The 10,609-nt window shown below is 37.2% G+C and overlaps 1 protein-coding gene across 1 annotated transcript; it reads left to right on the forward strand.

Annotated features, from left to right (window-relative positions):
• Positions 1-1,362: 1,362 nt before the first annotated feature.
• Positions 1,363-10,071, forward strand: LOC143031127 (uncharacterized). Its single transcript, XM_076194608.1, has 3 exons — positions 1,363-1,577; positions 2,062-2,284; positions 8,758-10,071. The coding sequence occupies exon 3, from the start codon at positions 8,784-8,786 to the stop codon at positions 10,068-10,070; it is 1,287 nt and encodes a 428-aa protein (XP_076050723.1). The 5' UTR covers positions 1,363-1,577; positions 2,062-2,284; positions 8,758-8,783; the 3' UTR covers position 10,071.
• Positions 10,072-10,609: the final 538 nt, after the last annotated feature.

The following is a 10,609-nucleotide window of genomic DNA, read 5'->3' on the forward strand; positions in this document are numbered from 1 at the left end:
TGTTTTATTATGATTTTTTGTTTTATTTGACCAAATGACAAGACATCTTGTCATTGGAGTTGAATGGGTTAAGAAGGAAATAGGCAATAACTGGTTTATCAATAGTGTGGTCAATGAATGGAATAGACTTAGTAACTGTTAGAGTTTTATCTAAACTCCTGCAGTAACCATGTAGTGATCGCTGAAAATATCGGTTGTTTTAAGAAACGGTTAGACAACGTTATGAATAGGGATGACAGGTGGTAATAGACATGGAACTGCCTAGCGTTGGCTTTATGGTCTCCTGCAGTGTCCTTCATTCTAATGCTCATATAGTTTTTGTCGATATTCTATTGATGATCTCTCTGAGTTACGCTTCTTGTAGCTCACTTGTTTGTCGGAATCTGATACAGCGATGCCGTTTCGTGGAAATATCGCTCATGGTGACGGAATCTAGCGAGAGTTGGCAACTGGCGTGGATAATGTGGACGGATTTCTACACAGTGTGGAAAAATATTTCCACATTTTCTATCTGCTTTGGGGCCTCTAGTTTATTGTATGCAAAGTTATGTTTAGTTAATGTTATACGTAAATTGGATTGCTGATAACCCAATTTTCCATTAAATACCTATATCTATAAACTAACAGTCGTAAAAATGCAATGATACAAGAGAAGGGTATACGTAAAATGGATTGCTGATAACCCAACTTTCCATTAAATACCTATATCTATAAACTAAGTCGTAAAATTGCAATGATACAAGAGAAGGGTGTTATACGTAAAATGGATTGCTGATAACCAAATTTTCCATTAAATACCTATTTACACTAACAGTCGTAAAATTGCAGTGATACAAGAGAAGGATGTTATACGTAAGATGGATTGCTGATAACCAAAATTTCCATTAAAAACCTATTTACACTAACAGTCGTAAAATTGTAATGATACAAGAGAAGGGTGCTTAGCAGAGGAAGGTAACATGGTCAAGGTGTAAGTTTGTGAGGTCCAGTTATTCAGCTGAAAAGGAGCAGTGTAACAACACGATGTCCAGCAGGGGGATCCCCCCCGTCCTCGTAGAGGGGTGGTATTAGCGACCATTCTACTCGCATCCTTCATCGCCGAGCATAACCTTCCATTCAGTACAGCTGACCACTTAGTTGAATTAATGAAGATGAACTTTTCCGCCTATGTTCATTTCTATCACCAAAAAATGTTTTAGATATAAACACAAGAACAGCCCTACCTTCTCTCACAAATTTAGTTCAAGCAGTACCTCGCATTTACGATTTTGATGTCCAAATTCTAGACAATGAATGGAGGAACCTAGATTCCGCAACTTTGCCGCAAGACTTGGTACCTGACTGTAATATTTTAGAGTTCTATGAAAAACTAGGGAAAGTAACAGACGACGATGGCACACATCATTTTCAGTATCTGTGTTCCTTTATAATGCAGGTCTTGTCTCTACCAACTTCAAATGCTGATGCTGAGAGACTATTCTCAAAGTTGTCATTAATGAAAACAAAGACTAGGAACAGGATGCAGCTACCATCGACAAATGCACTAATTTTAGTGTCAGAGGCTGTCAGGGAGAAAGGTACTTGTGTGAGCTTTAAGCCATCTCAGTTAATGATAAACTCCATACATTAACCATGTAATTGCATTCTCTCTCTCTCTCTCTCTCTCTCTCTCTCTCTCTCTCTCTCTCTCTATGAGAAAGTATATGTTCTTGTACTTTATAGTATAGATATATGCGTACATTTTCATCCCTCAAAAAGTATGTTCTAATACTTTGAGTATAAATATGTTGTGTGTATAATGTTTGTTGATTTGTGACTTGTGTATGTCCACTTGTGATTCCACCATCAGAAATTAAGTGTGTATTGTTTCATGTATTATTACGTCACCTGCTTATAATATAAAGTCTGTATTTATAGCTTTCCCTGCGAATTTCTTTAAATCATTGGAGGCATAGTGTTGGAGCTACTTTGTGGTGATATTGCAGAAAACTTTCCTTTGTGTGTGTCACCGATCCCTCTATGTATTATCTATGTGTTTTCTTTCTCATCTAATGTTTACAGAACTCTGTTGGTGGCAATACTCCTATTCCACATTGTTGTGTGTGCCCGTTAAGCCGATAGAAATTCCGTCAATCACAAACATAGAATAGCTTAGTCACTGTTCAGTTTTCGATCAAAGAAAACGTGTGGAAAAGACAGGTGTGGTATTCCGGCAACGCTGATCTGATATAAACATAGGTGAAGTTGAAAATTATCAGCAAGGTTATGTAACACGGATATTTTGGTGAGAATTTTTGAAAGTTGTACTTGTAAATGCTGAATTCTGTCTCGAAATTATTTAAGGCTACTCTATGTATATGCGTAAATACTTTTTGTTTTCGTCATTGAATTTAAATTTGGCGCAGTGAAATACTATATGTTGTTTTGGTGTTTACACAATTATTCTGAAGCGAAATCAGCTTAATTTTTCTCTACGTTGTATAGTATCTTCGTATGTTAGATGGGAGAGAGAAATAATTGTCTAGAGGTCTGATGAATTGCTGAACTATAAATCTTTACAGTTATGCGTTCATTAAGTTCTAATATGATACTTGGGTTGTCTGATAGTTTGTCGGCCAGCTCGGCCTTTCTCTAAATCGGGACATCGCCAAATTGGCCCATAGACTGCTTGAGACGGCATCTTTTGTTTTGTTAGATGCGAAGGTCGAAGAAATTAGAGTATGATAAATTCGTTACTCTAATCGTGGTGGTCTGACTTTGTCGAGTAGATGGGCTAAGTTGGGGATAGGTCGAGTTGACTCTAATTCAGTACAATTTGAATATACCTTATTATGGGCACAGGAATCCAGGAGGTTCTGTCAGGAAACAGATGCTTCTCCCAACTTGTACAGCACTAATTGAATTCTTTTACAACAAATACGAGTAAATTCTTAGTTGTGCACACTTATGCAATATAGCAATAGAAAATTAATTATCAATTTTGTAAATTATATTAGATCAATGTAATATGCTATTTTCTTGGTGGAAATCAATGACAAAATTTTCCAAAACCAATTTACTAACACATAAGTAGCGGTGGCTCAACAATACACCATGTTTGTCTTCATAGATGCTGAGGTTGAAGAAATTAGTCTAGTCTAACCTAACCTATCCTACCTAGCCTATTCTATGTAACCTAACCTATATTTAGTAATCCTGTACTTCAAATTCTAGAGATCATGATGGTCATCATAGTCACAAATGTTGATAGCCCGATTATTATTGTACCTCGGGCAATTAAGAGACAATGATCGAACCTTATGTTCTTTCATAAAGTCCAAGGAAGCCCTATTGTCTTTGTAACAGCACTTATTAATGTCACCTGGAGTTGGAGAACACCTGGTCCACAACGTGAAAGCTATCGTCTGAATGTGACTGGACTGGCATGGCGTCTGGACCATATCGTAATGGCTTCGTTCGTTAGTAAATTTGGTTGTGACAAGATTTTTTGTTATTTCATTTTTGCCAAGAAAATAGCATATTACATTTATGTATTATCATTTACAGAATTAATATTTAATTTTCTAACGCTATATTGCATAGGTGTGCACAATTAAAATAATACCCAATTATGTTCTAGAAGAGATCCTCATTATTGATAATTGAGGAAATGAATATGTATCACTCTGAACATTCTAATTCAGTTTTCTTTCCCAAACAAGTGCCCCCCTCCCTCCCCCTAAAATCTCAAGGGGGTTTTTATTTCTTTAAGTGGTAGGGAGCTCAGTATGTTGACTTGTCTGGCAAGAAAATATAAAAATGTATGCTTATGAGGATTATTTTAAGATGAAGCACATAAATTCATTCAATAGAATAAGCACTAAAGTTTTCAATTTAAGATTTGGCACCTGGTTGAAGCACAAAAAGCACCTATGCTCTGTTAATAATGCACAAGGTAGCCTTTAAAAGAAAAAAGATTAAGATGCTAAGGAAATTTTCTTGGCAAATTTTAGACGTTTAACAACTTGCCGACGAGTAACCCAAGGAGTAGTGCAGGCATGGTAACTTTTATAATTCAGGTCATCGTGTAGTAGCTGCTGGATTGACCTGATAGAGACATCACCAAGGAGATTTGGGTTCTTCTCTTTCGGAAGTCTTGCAGTTAAGTGAGGGTCCTTCCTTACTTGCCAATCAATGAGTTTTCTGGTCCTAAATGTAGTCTTGCGAGGTCTACCAGGCTTTGGCAAAGGGGCAGGAATGCAGGCCTCCCCAGAGTCATATATATAAAAGTTACTGTGCCCGCACTACTCCTTGGGTTACTCGTCGGGAAGTTTTTAAACATCTAAAATTTGCCAAGAAATATTCAACATGGACAGATGAACATTGGAAAACAGTCTTCTGGAGTGACGAATCGACTTTCACAGTGACTGGCACCCCAGCAGCCAAGGTCTACCACATGCTTGGTGATGACCCCTTGAAACCTCGCTTCACGAGCAAGGTCGTCAAGCACCCTGCCTCGCTTATGGTTTTGGCAGGATTTACGTATTATGGTGTTGGTAAGCTGGTTGTGCTCCCTGCTAATGAAAAAGTAAAGCAGTATGACTATCTGGAGTTATTGGCTGACTATCTTCCTGACTGCTTTGAGGAGACCAAGGCCAAGGTTTTTATGCAGGATGGAGCACCTGCTCACATGGCCAAACTTGTGACAGACTGGCTAAGAGACTGTGAATTAAGTTTTATTAAAGACTGGCCAGGTAACAGTCCCGATATTAACCCGATAGAAAACCTTTGGGGTTTAATGAAAAGAAAATTACGTGACATGGACACCTCATCAGTGCCACGTATGGAATCTGCTATTCGCTAGCTCTGGGCCTCCATTCCTGAAACAATCCTCCAGAACCATGCACTATCAGTTCCAGGACGTCTCTTGAAGGTGATACAGAGGAAGGGATATTCATTTGAACCAATTTCTATATGTTAGTACCTTAATTTGCATTATTTCATATATTTTCACATGCAAACTAACCTTCACCATCAGTTTACAGGTTTCATTAAGGGTAGCAGCATTACTTTCCACCCATACTGTATATACATATATATATATATATATATATATATATATATATATATATATATATATATATATATATATATATATATATGTATATATGTAAACAAGAGGACATGAAAAGAAACTTAAAAAGGATAGTTGTAGAAGAGATCTGAAAAAGAATAGTTTCCCACACAGAGTGGTGGATATTTGGAATAGATCGGATGAGGAAACAATGCAAAAACTATACAACAATTTAAGAACAAACGATGCTCAAAGATACAAAAACAAGTCACTATGAGCATAGCTCTCTTCCTGTAAAATACAATTAGGTAAATACAAGTAGGTAAAATACATAAGCATATATAAGTATGTATTTATATATTATATACATATATATGTATATATATATTATATATATGTATATGTGAATAAGTCACAAAAACATGTGATTCACGAAATGTGCAATAAAACCAAAAAACCACCTGAAAAATAAAATGAAAGGTGACTGAACGTTTTTGTCTAAGACATTTTCAAAGGAGAAAATGTCTTGAATAGATGAAAACGTTCAGTCACCTTTCATTTTATTTTCCAAGTGGTTTTATTACACATATATGTATATATGTATATATACATATATATATATATATGTATATATATTATATATATATATATATATATATATGTGTTGATTTAAACTATGACAAATGTAACTGAAGGCGGAGAAAGTATACGAGGAATAATGGAAGAATTTTACTGCCTTAACGTTTCGACCCTTAAGGTCTTGATCACAAAGCATAACACAAAAGTACAACATGGACATTTTATACACACGCATGTCACCTCACAGGTGCCTAGGAAAGGTCGTCGTGCTCGGAACATTTGTCCGTTTGTTTTCATCAACTACCAATAAACTTGTAGCTTTTGCCAAGCATATAAAAACATCTCTATGGTTGATGTTATTATTAGTATTAATATAGGCTGCTTCTATTGTTTTTCTTAATTTCTTCGTTGAACCTTTATTCATTATAGTTGTATTGTCCCAGTTCGGAAGGTGGTCATGTGTATCTATGTGTCTTATTATGGAATTAGAAAGCCTGTGGGTTCTTACATCATTTTTGTGTTCATATAATCTTTTTTCTAATCCACGACCTGTTTCCCCAAAATATGAAGATGGGCAATTCTTACAAGGTATTTTATAGACAATACTATTTTCATTCGTATGGTTATTATAATTACGCGTTATCAAATGTCCCACTTTGCTACCTGATGTTCTCGAAATCTTTATACCTGCTTTTAAGAGGACGTTGTCTAGATTTGAATTAATGCTGGAATTTGGGACTGTGATATACCGTGTTTCTTTGTTGCAATTATTTATATCTTTACTCTTCTTATTTATTTCCTTTGCTTTCTTTTTTAATTTAAGTAGAAGGCCTTTGGGATATCTTAATTTGCTGAAAGTTTTTGAGATGTGATCTAGTTCGTCTTCTAAAAATTCTTCACTACAGATGCGAAAAGCCCTGAGGAAGAAGCCAATTATTATACCTGTTTTAGTCCTAATATTGTGTCCTGAATAAAAATGTATATAATCTTCTTTATTAGTGGGTTTGCGGTATACCGAAAACTTTACATTGCTGTTTGTTCTGTGTAAGACAATGTCTAAAAATGGTAATTTTCTGTTGTTCTCTACTTCTGCCTTACATTGTATGTTACTATTTATGTTGTTCAATATTTTTAATTTATTGTTAGTGTTAGTTTTTTTTGGGTACAATATCAATAATGTCAACAAATACCTTAACCAAAAGCTGTTTCTACCCACTATTGAAATATGATTTTCAGTTTCAAGCATTTCCATATACAAGTTGGCTAACACAGCAGAGAGGGGACTACCCATGGCTAAGCCAGAATGTTGTCTATATTCAACATCATTGAAAGTAAAAGCGCCAAAACCTATACAAAGAGAAATTAAATCAAGGTAATCTATTTTGGGGATATGTAAATCTTCATTATTCAAATTGTTTACCACTCGCTCAACAGCTTTAAGAGCACCATTCATCGAAACACGGGTAAACAGCGAAGTAACATAATAGCTGGCTAATATTTTGTTGCTCAAATCCAAATCCTTTAACCTGTTAATTAGATCTGAAGAGTTTTGTAGGTGAGCAATACTGATAGAACCTAATGTTTTGGATAAGGGTTTAGCTAAGCATTTGGCTAACCTATGTGGAGCACTATTGACACCTGATGTAATAGGATGCATGGGAATTCCTGTTTTGTGGATTTTCGGTAAGCCATGCCTTCTGGGTGGTATAGGTGCTTCTTCTAATAGATGTAATAATTTCTTCCCTATGACTGATTTCTTTAAGATTCTCCTTGCTTTTGTTGTAAACTTATCACTTTCACTTACAGTGTATCCAACATATTTTTTTCATAAGTTTCACCGTCACTGAGCAAATTTAACATTTTATTATTCAAATAAGTAAAGTTTCACTGTCACTGAACAAATTTAACATTTGATTCAAATAAGTAAAGACAAAAGCATTGTAGTTACGTGTGCAGATAAAGGCGGTGGCATAGTAGTGATGAACCAGCAAGATTACAATAATAAAATGTTAAATTTGCTCAGTGACAGTGAAACTTATGAGGAAAAATATGTTTGATACACTGTAAGTGAAAGTGATAAGTTTACAACAAAAGCAAGGAAAATCTTAAAGAAATCAGACAAAGGGAAGAAATTATTATATCTATTAGAAGAAGCACCAATACCACCCAGAATGCATGGCTTAAATTTGCTCAGTGACAGTGAAACACACAATAACCTGAAACATGACAAAAGGGAAGGAAATGTTGAGTTACTGTAAAACTTCTTGTTGAAATGATACTATGAGCAGTTTTTCAGGATTTTGTTCGGGGTGAAGCCCTGAGAAAATATTACTCGGTCTCTGAACTCTGCCCAAGATCTCTCTCTATAAACCTCTAGAATAAGTCATCCTTCCAGTCTTTTGAACTACGCTATGATTAAAAGGAGCTTTCTATTTAAAACCTAAATTTCAGTGTTCAAGTTGATTGGTAGCAGGCATTGTAGGCCTGTTACCATATTACATAAGAAAAATAGACGCATTTGGTTTTTCCTTTGAGTGTATCTTTAAATTGACAGCGAATCCTTTATTACCTTGGTATCCCATAGTCGTCTCTGTGAGAAATCATGAAGGAATTCAGAAGACTAAGTTCTTATGAGCCATTGTGGATAGGATTAAATAGAAGGATTTTATTTTTTCATTAGAACAGAATATGAATCCTAGTCATGTTTTGAAACCTTTACCACATCTTATCTAGAGGTCTTTCACCTAATCTGGTCTTGCAATCTTTGCTGGGGCTCTTCTATTGTGGAACATTATTAAGGGTAATATTACAGATCTGCAGCTGTATCCTGTTTGGATAAGGAACATCAGTTCCCTATTATAAGGTATTGGGTATATGGCACTAGAGATCAACCCAATCCCCCCCTTTTTTCAGGACATGAATACCCATGAAGCTCTGAGTAGATAAGTTATGCCATAGGTATATAATAAAAAGATCTCAACACAAGACTAATGCTATAGTAGATAAGATGCCCAAGACAGATGAAAGCCATTTGTGATGCAAGTTTCTCAAAAATATAGTCTCAAAATACACTTGAAGAACCAGACAAGGAAAAAAGGTTTTGCAGTGTGAATTTTGCATTGCAGGTTTCTCACAAAAGAGCAGATTCTAAATGGATGTGATGACTGACACAGTAGAGAATCCTTTCCCGTGTGACCCATGTGATGCAGGTTTCTCACTGAAGGAAAAACTCAAAAGGCATAACATGACCCACACAGGAGAGAAGCCTTTCCAGTGTGGCCTGTTTGATGTAGCTTTCTCCCAAAAGGGTCATCTCAAAAGGCATGTGATGACCCACACAGAAGAGAAGCCTTTCCAGTGTGAACTATGTGATGCAGCATTCTCACAAAAGGGTAGTCTCAAAAGGCATGTGATGACCCAGACTGGAGAGAAATCTATCCATTGTGACCTACATGATGCAGCTTTCAGAAAAAAGGAAGATCTCAAAAGCCATGTGATGACTCACACTGGAAAGAAGCCTTTCCAGTGTGGTGTATGTGATGCATCTTTCTCCCAAAAGGGTAATCTCAAAAGCCATATGATGACCCACACAGGAGAGAAGCCTTTCCAGTGTGAACTATGTGATGCAGCTTTCTCCCAAAAGGGTCCTCTCAAAGAGCATGTGATGATACACACGGGAGAGAAACCTTTCCAGTGTGACTTATGTGATGCAGCTTTCAGACACAAGGGTCATCTCAAAGACCATATGATGACCCACACAGGAGAGAAACCTTTCCATTGTGACGGATGTGATGCAGTTTTCAGAAGGAAGCAACAACTTAAAAAGCATGTGATGATCCACACTGGAGAGAAGCCTTTCCAGTGTGGTGTATGTGATGCAGCTTTCACATACAAGGGTCATCTCAAAGACCATGTGATGACCCACACAGGAGAGAAGCCTTTCCAGTGTGACCTATGTGATGCAGCCTTCTCCCGAAAGGGTAATCTCAAAGGCCATATGATGACTCACACAGGAGAGAAGCCTTTCCAGTGTGACATGTGTGATGCAACCTTCTCACAAAAGGGTAATCTCACAAACCATGTGATGACCCACACAGGAGAGAAGCCTTTCCAGTGTGACCTATGTGATGCAGCCTTCTCCCGAAAGGGTAATCTCAAAGGCCATGTGATGACTCACACAGGAGAGAAGCCCTTCCAGTGTGACATGTGTGATGCAACCTTCTCACAAAAGGGTAATCTCACAAACCATGTGATGACCCACACAGGAGAAAAGCCCTTCCAGTGTGACCTATGTGATGCAGCTTTCACCCAAAAGGGTGATCTCAAAAAGCATGTGATGACCCACACAGGAGAGAAACCTTTCCATTGTGGCCTATGTGATGCAGCATTCTCACAAAAGAGTAATCTCAAAAAGCATGTGATGACCCACACAAGGTAGAAGCCTTTCCAATGTGACCTTTGTGATGGAGCCTTCTCACCTAAGGGTCATCTCAAAAGCCATGTGATGACCCACATAGGAGAGAAGACTTTTCAGTGTGGCATATGTGATGTAGCTTTCTCAAAAATGGGTACTCTCAAAAACCCTTTGATGATCTACACAGGAGAGAAGCCTTTCCAACGTGGCCTGTATGATGTAGCTTTCTCCCAAAAGAGTGGTCTCAAAATCCATATGATGATCCACACGGGACAGAACCCTTTCCAGTGTAGCCTATGTGATGTAGTTTTCTCAAAAGAAGTTTCTCTCAAAAGCCATGTGATGACCCAGACTGGAGAGAAGCCTCTCCATTGTGGCTTATGTGATGCAGTTTTTGTACAAAACAGAAATCTTAAGGCTCATATGATGACCCACAAAGGAGAGAAGCCTTTCAAGTGTGATCAGTGTGATGCAGCTTTCGTATAAAACAGTTGTCTTAAAGTTCATGTGATGACCCACACAGGAGAGAAGCCCTTTCAGTGTGGTAACTGCAGTGCAGCTTT

The sequence above is a fragment of the Oratosquilla oratoria genome, chromosome 12, assembly GCF_046742065.1.
Source record: "Oratosquilla oratoria isolate Oo_2021 chromosome 12, ASM4674206v1, whole genome shotgun sequence".
NCBI lineage: Eukaryota > Metazoa > Arthropoda > Malacostraca > Stomatopoda > Squillidae > Oratosquilla > Oratosquilla oratoria.

Bases quoted from the DNA above. Each gene is read 5' to 3' on its own strand.
- LOC143031127 (XM_076194608.1), top strand. From the start codon at position 8,784: ATGGATGTGATGACTGACACAGTAGAGAATCCTTTCCCGTGTGACCCA.